This window comes from Diadema setosum, chromosome 10, assembly GCF_964275005.1.
Source record: "Diadema setosum chromosome 10, eeDiaSeto1, whole genome shotgun sequence".
Taxonomy (NCBI): domain Eukaryota; kingdom Metazoa; phylum Echinodermata; class Echinoidea; order Diadematoida; family Diadematidae; genus Diadema; species Diadema setosum.
Genome location: NC_092694.1, coordinates 25,956,786 through 25,969,025, shown reverse-complemented (window position 1 = coordinate 25,969,025; position 12,240 = coordinate 25,956,786). Strand labels below are relative to the sequence as shown.

Here is a 12,240-nt window from a genome sequence, read left to right as displayed (position 1 = left end):
ATTCTAGTGAAAACAAAAAAGTCTAGCTGTCAAGCCCCTGTCAAGCTCTTCATGATTGATGATTTTGAATTTACCTTTCACAAGAACCTTCCAGTTCATTTTACAAATATGGTCATTTTGTCCATCATCATCATCTGGGTATGAGGAGAGGTAGAACCTGTAGTCCTCGCTCAATTTTTCAGGATACAACTTGCAAGGTCAATACTACATGACATGCAAGGAAGTGGTTGGGACGTTAAGGACATTTTAATCAAGGAAGGCTAAAGCCATCGGGCCACCAGTGATCATTCAGAATTAGTTTAAACATATTATCAATGGAGGTAGAATCAATTACTCATCAAGCAAGGCTGTTCCAATTGACACCACTTGATTGCTGAAAAAAAACCCGAAACAAACCAACATTTCCCTCGATCATGAAGAGACCATTCCTTAAAAGTCTTAAGGGAATGTCCATGAGAATGTATTTGACAGGGTAAAGGAATGACTGGGTCCAAGTTTCAGTATTCCTTTCATTTTCAGGATCTTAAAGCCAAAACATAGCTCTGGTATGCCTGCAAAAGTTCTCAAATTTTGCTCCCAAATGTGCACATATGCCTAAGAAATATGTGGAATAACACTGTAATAACAAGATATTCGATGGGTAACGATGAAAATGTGAAATGTTAACCAAAAAAGTTCGCCGGCGTCACAGTCTCAGAACTTACTCGATCGGGTCAGGATAAACTCGGACTCGGGGACAACTCGGCCTCGCTTTGACGGCGGGACTGAGTTGTCCCTCTGGATTGTACAGTGTTGTACTACAGTGTATGGGAGCGGCCTGTAGCGCTTCGCGTTCTGGCTAGTCGCAGTTATGGTCTGAGTTGATACAATGCGCGCATCAAAGCATCTCTTTGGTGCGCATGCAAAATTAACCTGTTCCTTACGGGAACCTGGTATACCATTACCAGGTCCCCGTGGGAGCAACTGATATACGGGAACCTGGTATACCTGGTTCCCAAAATGAAGGCAAGAGTGCCTGCTTTCGTGGCCTAAATTCATGTTTCTTTGTGCTAAAATGCCAAGAAAAGTGGGTTTGATAAAAAGATCAGAGTTTATTCTATCAGCATTTGTTCTCCTTCTAATTGAAAAATGCATACCGGCATGTCACGGTATTATTTATCCTTTTCTTGATTTAGTTTTCGCTTGTTCTGCTGTAAACTCGTACGAATATAGCGATCAAGGCTGAGATCAGTTAACTAGATTTCTGCATGCGCTGACCCCAGTCACCCCATTCAGGTGCCTGGTTTTGTGTAGAACAAAAGATTCTGTGAGCTCTCAGCGCACGCTCTATTCATACTTCGCACCTTATCGATATTTTCATTGTTCACTGACACACGTAGTTGACCGTGGAAAGGGGGATATAAATTATAATGTACCGCTTGACTGCCTTCACACAGGTGGATTACCAACCTGTCTGCCTCTTGAGTCTCTGTCGACGGGCAAAGAGAATCTCATTTTGGGGCATTAAAGGCAATCAGAGAATTGCGGAAGGAACGGGTTAATGTGCACCCATCAATCAGTATTAGAAAATGGGGAAATATGTACCCCCCCCCCCATAACGTAGGACTCCAGGGTCTGTGTTACCCTAGGAGTAGGACTGACTTTAGGACACCCAAATCAATCATCAATGTTACCCTAACCCTAACCCAACCCTAAACTCCTACTAATAACCCAAACCCTAAAGCCACCTAAATTTAATCATTTTACGTAAATATCATTATACGTATCACTTTTTTCAGTTTTATGAGGGGTACATATGGAACTCTAACGTTATTAGTCTTGCCGAAAATGGCAATCACGAACTGCGTGCAAATTGTCTGAAATAGGGGCCCATAGGGCCGAGTTTTTCCTAAGACAAAGTTAGTCTGGCTCCTTCTGGAATAAAAGTCGTTATACCAACTCTTTACTCAATTTTTGATCTCAAAATACTCCAAAACTACTATACTAATCATCCCGGCAAATCGCGTCGGCCAGATAAGTTTCTTGGTAGGCCCTAGACTCTTTAGATAGGCTCTAACGTTATAGCCAATATTGAATATAGCCTATAGACTTAGGCCTATGGCCCGTTTCACGGTTAGGCGCCACTTTTTGTCAACCTAGGGGTCAAAATTTCAAGTTCTCTATAAGAGATGGAATGTATTGATTTTTTATTCCCAAGAATGTGAATTTAATGGAAAATGTAATGCCAGAGCTTAATTATTATTACAATATCTGATATTATGAATGGTTCTATAGGAGATGAAGGTAATTTTGCTGAAAGATAACACTATGATACCATGGACAGAGCTGACACACTATGGCCCGAATTCACGAAAGTGGTACAAATGAAACCATGGTTTAAACCATGGACAAAAACCATGGAATGCCAAGTCTCGCATGGGATATTTCGCTACGAAATCAGTAATTTCGTCGATGAAATGATTATTTTGTAGAGAAATGACAACATTTTGTAACTAAATGAACATTTCGTCCATGAAATGATAATTTCGTTAACGAAACAGTCATTTTGTCGACGAAATGACAAATTTCGTAACGAAATATTCCGTGTGACACTTGGCGCTCCATGGTTTTTGTCCTTGGTTTAGACCATGGTTTCATTTGTACCACCTTCGTGAATTCGGGCCTATGTGTCCAACAGGTAATTTGATACTGTAACATTATTAAGTGATATTTAAGCAAACTTCGTGCCAGATTTTTTGTTCTTATTTGGATTTATTGGAAAATTGTACTGCTTTGAAGGAAAAATATGGTGTGAAATAGAGTAAATGACTTCAAAAAGTTTCTCTTGTTTTACACTTCCTCATTCAGGATGTGTAATGTTTCATGGAGATAATGATTATGTTGGGGGACATACACACACCTAATATTAACATTGTGAGTGTCCAACTGTTACATTTAAAATTTCAGCTGGAGGATGTGGTGGATGCGACAAAAACAGATGTGAACGGACATTTTACACCTTGAGCAATAAACAAGAGAAATAAGCCAAGTGATTACCCAATGAACAGTCAGCACAAGTCAGTTTACAGTAAGAAACAAATTATGTTTCACAAGAAAGCTTTTTTTTTTTTTTCGTCAGCATAAATGATATCAGTAATATCCAACACGGTGGATTTGACATGTGAACGGAACACCAATTTCCTTATTTTTTTTTCCTGCACACCTTGCATTGCAACCAATGATTATAATGCATGCAGTACCATCAAGAATGCTGTATTCAAAGTACAAGTCACTGCTGACAAGGTTCCATGTCCTGTAAAAGTTATGAATGCCTGAAATTCCTTATAAGTGGTGGATGTGACGGATTGGAGATGTGAACGGACATTTTTACACTTCTTCAATTTATAGTTAATAGTAATAGTTGAAATCATTACTAACATTTCTATTGACTCACATGCACTGAATGACCAAAGTATTTTTTTTTCTTTTTGCAGACATACATGTACACTGTTAATTGTACAGTTCACTTAATTCTCTTAGAGTAAATTGGATCCAACGCAGGGCATGTGATGCCATAATTGTGAACAGAATTCCGAATTTTAATCTTTCTTTATCATAAACTGGTAACAGTAATCCTACTTGGAAGAACCACATAGAAAAACCACATTTTAGAATGCAAATCACTGCTCACAAGGGTCCACATACAGTTGTATTCTCAAGTTTCAATGTATGAATGCCTGAAACTCCTTGGTGCAGATGTGACAAAATCAAATGTGAACAGACATTTTTTTACCTTCAATTTATGTGAACTGCATATGAATAAAACAATAAATTCATCAACATAATAATGACATCCTTACTCTTTAACCAATGAAGTCATACATAATGTTTCTGATTATACATAATGTTTCTGATACATAATGTTTCTGATAGAGCAATTATGCACTCAATTTTTCTCACAGTAAATGATATCCAACATGGTGAATGTGACATTTTTATTGTGATGAAAATCCCCAATGTGCAGTTACGTTGCAAGTGTTTTCCCAGGGTATCGAAAAGAAAAGGTACTAGTAATGTGAGTCTTAATCTTACCTTAACCTGTCCTACCTATAGTTTCTGCCTATGACAAACTTTAAAAGTGAAAACCTGGTGTAAAGACCAATCCTCAATAGTAATAACAAAAAATGCAGATTATGTGGTCATGACCCTGTGTGCATTATGCATTGTAAATCTATAGCACAGGCAATAGCTACAAAAACTCTCGCATATGTCACCTACCAGGATTCCATCCATAAACTTTATCATGTCAGTTAAAAATCACATTTCTAATTTGCCATAGTTTGTTGATATTGAAGCACCACTGTTAGTATGTTAATGCACAGGGTATACATAGGCCCTACATATTGACAAAATGAAATCTTTATTTGTATAGTTTGTGTTCTGTAAAAAGAAGAATTTTCTCCTCCTCATCCATATACATGTACCACCCTTCCACCTCTCCTACATCATCACCAGGATAAGCCATTCTTTGTCAATTGAAGACCATTTTTTTTTTTTTTTGGTGGAAATAACAAACTTTATTTCCTTTTTTTGCTTTATGAGTATCATTATGTATTCAGATTAAAAAATAATAATTCAGGGTTAACAAAACTTGTTACACCTTCAGATGAACAAACCTTCAGAATAACATGCCTTATTTCATATTTGGATTCATGAACCTTTGGAATAATGACCTTTATCTAATTCTTGGATTTACAAAGCCTCAGAAAAATAAACCCTCTCTCATTTTTTTTTGCTGAACGAACCTGCAAGTTAAGGGAATTTGTGTGTTTCAGAATAACAAACATTGGGAATAATGAACAACCCTAATGAGCGTTTGATAGCTGGCTATAACATGTAATCTTGTGAAGTACATACAGCAAGTGTATTTTTTTTTTTTTTTTTTAATCATGGCTAATACTGAATAATGCTAATTTTTGTCAACGGGCAATTTGTCAGTCAGTTGCAATAAAAACAACTTGATACAAGGGTTTATTTATTTGCATAAATATTGACTTACCCTCTGCTAAAAAGAATGGAAGGAGCACTGGTTGACTGTTGGGGTTGAGGCAGTTTAGTGGATATGAATTACAATGCCTGCCTAATATTCAGGAGCTTGTTGGTTCCAGAGTTGTATGCCCATGATTTTTTATTAGGACTACAACTATAAACACTGAATAATTGGTGCTTATTGTACATCGACAAGGGGCAATTTGTCAATCAGCTCCACTTAAAAACAACTTGATGTAAGAATTCATTTATTTGAATACCAGGTAAATACACAGTATCTCCTGCACAGGATCACATACATGTACATTGTAGAACTAGCACAGGCTCTGTAGCGGAAGCTTGGTAGTCTAGTGGATATGACGCCAGTCTGGTAATCAGAAGATGGTCGATTTAAATCCAGCTTGAGTATCATATGGCCATGATTTTTTCATCACACATTTGGTTATACTCCTAAAACACTGAATAACTATGCAAGAATTCCTTTCTTTCTAAAAATGCATTGGAAAGTGGGGTTAAACGGACCCCATCAGTGAGATGGACCCATACCATTATCTCTGTGAATCACCTTCACTGTACCTTCACTGGAAACTAAACATCAGGAGATAGCTGGTTTAAATCTGACCCAAGTTGAATGCCCATTATTTTTTGTCATGGCTACTACTAGAACACTGCATAACCGGTGCTTACTTATGTTGAAGGGCAATTTTCAATCAGTTGCAGTAAAGTGATATATAAATCAATTTAACTTTTTTTTTTCACCCCTCAATCTAAGTTAACCATTCCAATGGTTGTGGATCATTTCACACTGTGTTCAAGTCTTGATGCTGCGTGAAGCATTGGGAACTAATGCTGAAAAATGCTGTGCATTGGGGAGATATACTGTGTGTCCGTTCACACCCCAAAATGTCACATCCACCACATATTCAATCATTTTTAAACTTATTAAATACAGTATACAGGACAGGTCTAATCAATGTAATTAAATAACATTTATATTCTTTTGCCTTTTTGAGATTAATTATCTGGAAAATTGATTAGAATATGTAGAACATCAGTTTTCACAGTCACAGTGACAAAATCATACTCCATCCTCACTGTGAACAAGTATTCTAATGTAAAATTATAGTGAATGTGGTATAAAAGTGGGTGTCTGATATCTAGATATCTTGGAAAAGACATGTTTTTTAAATCTAAACATATTTTGTCCCCCCCAAAATAAGTTGTCCCTAGATTTTACGTGATATTCATGGAAATGTCCGTTCACATCTTAAAATGTCACATCCACCAGGGCATTTCACATATTTTTTAAGTTTTTCAAATTTTTAGTTTCATAGTAATCTCAAAATCAGTGGCATTTATAAGGTTACTAAAGAGTCTAAAATGTGTTGAGATTTAAAGTTAATTGGACCAGTATTTACTGAGATGCACACCAAAATGTGTTTCTGATAAGAAAGGCTGGTGGATGTGACATGTGTGAACGGACACCATGTTTTGTGAAATAAAAAAAGCATTTGAATTTCAAATCCTAAATTGTTTCAGAGGGATAGCCACCCAACTGTGTATCATTGATTTATGCAAAACTTTTAGAAATAATCTAAACCATTAAAAAGTTGTAGATTTATAAAATCTTGGTGGATGTGACAAAAATGTGAACGGACATTTAAATTTTGTTTTCAAATTACTGTCATTTCATCAGATGGAACTGAAGCACAAACAGACTTTCAACAGTCACTCATACAAAGCTATACTTTACTTTTACATTATTTTCCTGAGACTTGCCTTTGTTTTCTTACTTACCAAACCCATATAAGCAGATGATTAAATGTGAACGGACAATGTCACATCCACCACGAGAATTTTGGGGTGGAAAAAATGTAACAAAAAGGAGTTCAAACTTTTTAACTCTGATATGATTCATTATGGCTACTCATACACTTAACATAGATATGTTCACTTAACTCATAGCTAGATATGATATAGAATGGCAAAGTTTGCAAAAAAGGGATGTTTGCCAGGTTGACACACAGTGGGTCCGATTTGGGCACATCTTGCCTCACTGTGAGCAAATGCTTTGGAGTTCAATTTTCCTTATGCTATGGGAGGTAGACCCCATGGGGGTCTAACATATGCATATCAAAACATTTCATGAAATCTACTCTTATTCTGTGTAGTAGACTGAAAACTGAAAAAAAATGAAAAGTGGCGCCTAACCGTGAAACGGGCCCTATTGCAAGCAAATATGAAAAGTAAATGGTGCCAGACGGCCTCTCAATCCCTTACCAAAACTATGTAATGTTTTCACTGTGATGATATCACCTCTCCTATCCGGTAATCATGTAGAAATGCACACCATGCACACCTACCATTTCCTTCCTTAATTTGTCAATGAAAACTTCTTGTGGCTATCAGAAATGTCAAGATGGACCATATCTGACGGTTTCATGAAATTTCATAGTCAATTACAGAAGAAAAGTAGCTAATTTTGACTGAAAAGTACGCCGATCGACGGCTGTGTCAGCGTAGCACGATGGATGATCGATTATGTGGAAAAGCGATATAACGATGATAATCGATCGTTGTAGTCTGTGTTACAGCCGCTTGTTTGGTGTTTAACCAAAATAATTACGTCGGCTCCACAGTAAAATGTGGAAGAAAGAAAGTGATCTTGATGCGTGTGTTTTTTATCGTTTTAGTTCATTTTCTCCTGCGTGTGACTGTATATCTGTCAGCATTTTTTGCTGACTAAATGATGGACGGATAATATGTGTAACGTTACAAAACAGTAAAATTTTATTATGAAAAAATGGGAATTAAAATATCCATCATGAATATTGCACAATAAAATGAATTTTTAATACAAAACAAAAGCAAATACTGGGGTTGCAGTTTTTGCGATGTATACATAATTCTAAAAAAAATGAAATGGAAAAATGAATACTATCATTAAAACAATTACTTTCTACTATAAAGTTGAACTATCAATTTCAATATTCAATATTTCAATATTCCGTTTCTTTTTATGAGAATTAAGTCCACAATATTAATACATGATTGTATAACATACGCTTTTTGTAATACTATTCTCATTAATTTATTAAATTAGGCCTATAAATTATGTAGATTACTGGAAACAAATCTCCTTTGAATTCAACTTCCTTCTCATCTTCTTTTCTCTCTTTCTCTCTCCCTCCTAATATAGCCTAACCTTTTTCTTCCACTTTTCCTTCAACCTCATTCTATTCCCTTCGACACTATTCAAATTAAATTATTATTATCAACTTTTGTCATGATAAAATCAATACTTGCCACAATTTTTATATTTGAATAGTGATAATCATGATAGTGGCAATGAGAACAAAGAACTATCACAATAGCTCACTTGAGCCTTCGACTCAGGTGAGCTAACAAAATGAAATAAAAAATATGAAAAAGAAAGTAGGGGCTACACGTATTGCACGAGTCAAGTTCGATATTGTTAGTAAGCGGCTAATTAGAGACTACCAGAATCGATTATAATCGTTGACATCGTTCTCTGCGAATCGGCGGTGCACTAGAGTGTCTACATTACGTCGGAGACTATGTTCGCGACCGACGTATTTTCAATTCCGATTTCTCATTTTTCTTACCTTTTCGGCTTTCTAATTCCATGAAAACTCTCTGATATGGTTCAATTTAGCATCTCCAATAGCTGCACAAAATTTGATTGACAAACGGCGAAGCGAACGGTAGGTGTGCATTTCTACATGATTACCACCTCTCCTTCTCTGATAGTTGCAATGAACAAGCACTGTTCTTTGTGCAGACACATCACTGGTCGATGGTCACCACTGCACTGGTCACTGGTCACTGCACTGCAGTGAATACTCAACAAAAGCTGCTCAAAATACAAATTAAATAGTGAGGCCAGACTCCGTGGCCCTGCCCTAAGGAAAGTTTCCTCATTATTTTGCTTCACCACATTCTACCTGACACGGAATAACCAAGTCTGAAGTTAGAACTTTACATGTTATGCCCTAGATATACAAACTGTAGACCTGCGGAATTAACACTTTGTTTACAGTGTGGAACGGCTCGTGCGGCTCACGGTCGCTGAGTACGGGGCGCCTCGGGGGCAGCATACGCCCATCTATTGCTTCAACCGTGCTACTTTCTACGTGCTGGCGCAGGCTCTACCGGTCTAACTTACCTGACGTTTCACTTCATCGTAAAAGACATTCGTCTGCCGACTTATCGGTTCAAATTTTATAGGGTTGCCCGATAGTTCAATGTAGTGAGATTGGTCATCTGCCATCATAGACAAAATAGGAAACTAAACAATGGTTTAATAGAGAAGCAGGTTCACTGTTTACGGCCAGCTAGGGTGTCATTCGTTAGTGCGTGCTCTTTATCATAAATACAGTAGATCGGCTATTATATCTACGCTACGCTCAACCTTTGACCATGGATGGTAGCTCCATGGAGAGCTCCAGCAGAGATCACAGTCGCTGGTGAAACGGAAATGGCTGCCGCCCTCTAGCGTTGAGCGGGTAAAAGAAACAATTTACTAGTAGCCTGATTGTACTGTAATACACTGCTGCACTGAAGGATCAAACAATCAACTAGACTTGGAATTTGTCAACACTGACAAATTAGGTGATCCGATCTCTTCGGAAATCAATGATTTTAGTCCCGATCCCAATAGGCATGACGAAACAGGTTTCATCTGTGTGAATAGGGACATTGGCCGTGTGATGTTTGGATTCTCATTTTGAAACGGGAGTCAGACCTGCTATCGATGGTACACAACACTAAGATACAGAATGAAGTATATTTGATCTTTGACCCCACTTTGCACAGACAAGACAGCATCTGAGCAAAAAGTGGTTATTTTGCGAAATGATCCCTGTAATATGGTCTTTACGTGTGCAAAATATGGGAAAGAAAGGACATGTATTCACCAAGATACAGGATGAACCATTTATGACCTTTGACCCTAATTTACATACCCAAGATGGCGTCTGATCAAGTAGTTGTTATTTTATGAAATAATGTACGTGACATGAACTAAACATGTGCAAAATATGGGGGTGATAGGGGCTGTTTTGAGTCAATTGCAAAGAAAGTTGCAGAAAGAAATATCTGAATATATCGAAGATAAGCTTTAATCTCAGCCAAAATTTTTAACGTGATCCCGACATCGTATGAAAAAACCAAAGGGAACACATGCGATAGCGCAAAGTCTCGGCTACAACATATTAAAATCAAGGAGAAAATCACTGAATGGTGAGTGAGCTAGTGCTCGATAAAGACAATCATGTCAATTTTCACATCTAGAAAAATTCCCTCCCATAGAGATAACACGTCATAACGAAGATACACAAAGAAGTGCATATGACCTTTGACCCCGCTTTGCACAGACAAGATGGCATCTGAGCAAAAAGTGGTTATTTTGTGAAATGATTCTTGTAACATGGTCTTTGCGTGTGCAAAATGATGGAAGAGGTAGGACATGTATTCACCAAGATGCAGGATGAAACATTTATGACCTTTGACCCTAATTTACATACCCAAGATGGTGTCTGATGAAGTAATTGATATTTTATGAAATAATGCACGTGACATGAACTAAATATGTGCAAAATATGGGGATGATAGGGGATGTTTTTCTTGAGTTATTGCAAAAAAAAAAAGTTGCAGAAAAAGAGCAAAATCTCAATACATCGAAGATGGGCTTTAATTTCCACCAAGTTTTTTTGATGTGATCCCGACATCGTATGACAAATCGAAGGGAACACATACAATAGCGCAAAGTCTCAGCTACAACATATTAAAATCTAGGAAAAAATCACCGAATGGTGAGTGAGCTAGTGCTCGATAAAGACAATCCTGTCAATTTTCACATACAGAAAAATTTCCTCCCATAGAGATAACATGTCATAACGAAGATACAGAAAGAAGTACATATGACGTTTGACCCCACTTTGCACAGACAAGATGGCATCTGATCAAAAAGTGGTTATTTTGTGAAATGATTCTTGTAACAGGGTCTTTGCGTGTGCAAAATATGGGAAAGGTAGGACCTGACTGTATTGACCAAGGTACAGGACGAAACATTTATGACCTTTGACCCTAATTTACATACCCAAGATGGTGTCCGATCAAGTAGTTGTTATTTTATGAAATAATGTACGTGACATGATCTAAACATGTGCAAAATATGAGGTTGATAGCCAATTTGTTGTTGATCTATTGCACAGAAAGTAGAAGAAAGAAAGAAAAACAAAGAAAAACTTAAGTTATTGTATAGAAATTTGAAGGAGAAGCATAAAAAACCCAGAAAAAGATAAACTTAGGAAGGGAGATTAAGACTAACTAAAGAAAAAGAAGAAAAAAAAGTGTTAAAAAAATCAAAAAAATATTGGTAGGGGTGAGCCTCGAACCAGGGACCTTATGATTACGAGTCGGATGCGCTATGCACTGACCTATTTCATGCTCCATAGGCCCTGTGTATTAAGCAAAATGACGCTGCATCGAAGCCACGTGCCATTTTCAACCAAGTTTTTTGACGTGATGCCGACGTCGTATGAAAAAACGGAGGGCACATTTACGATAGCACAAAGTCTCAGCTACAACATATTAAAATCTCGGAAAAATTCACCGAAGCATAAGTGAGCTAGTGCTCGAAAATGATAGTCATGTCAATTTTCACTTCCAGAAAAACTGCTCTCCCATAGAGATAACACGTAAACTGATCAAATTTTACAAGGATACATTCAATCCATTTTTATGAGGTGATGACGTCATCCAATCAAAATTTTCTAATTATAAATATGAAAGTACATTTAATAAGCTACAACATACTGAAAGCTGGGTGAAAATTGGCCAAGGATAAGTGAGATACGCTCGAGTGAACTTGAAATTTGATGACGTCATTTTGAAAATTTACTTTTTTTACTTTATTAAGAAATTTGATATCTTTTAATCATTTTTTCAGTATCGCCAACCCATGAAATGATATGTACAACTCATCAGCTTTCAAAATATGTAAAGAAAGTGTGGGGTCACCGTCCATCCTGACGAGTAAAATCGGATTTAAAATTGGCGGTTTTTTGGCATTGTTGCACTGTATATCGCCATTGACGCGCGCGCGGAATTTCAACTTTGACGGGCCCGTATGACGTCATATTGAGTCGGATTGACTTGAAACTTGGTAGAAATATTCCTTGACTTTTC

At 37.1% G+C, this 12,240-nt stretch overlaps 1 protein-coding gene across 1 annotated transcript in view; it reads right to left on the bottom strand.

The window, feature by feature from the left end:
- Positions 1 to 9,336, bottom strand: part of LOC140233699 (regulator of MON1-CCZ1 complex-like) — a 36,590-nt gene extending 27,254 nt beyond the window's left edge. The window contains exon 1 of the mRNA XM_072313798.1: positions 9,215 to 9,336. Coding sequence (XP_072169899.1) covers positions 9,215 to 9,322 — 108 coding nt within the window. The 5' untranslated portion in view covers positions 9,323 to 9,336. The remainder of the gene's footprint in view (positions 1 to 9,214) is intronic.
- Positions 9,337 to 12,240: the final 2,904 nt, after the last annotated feature.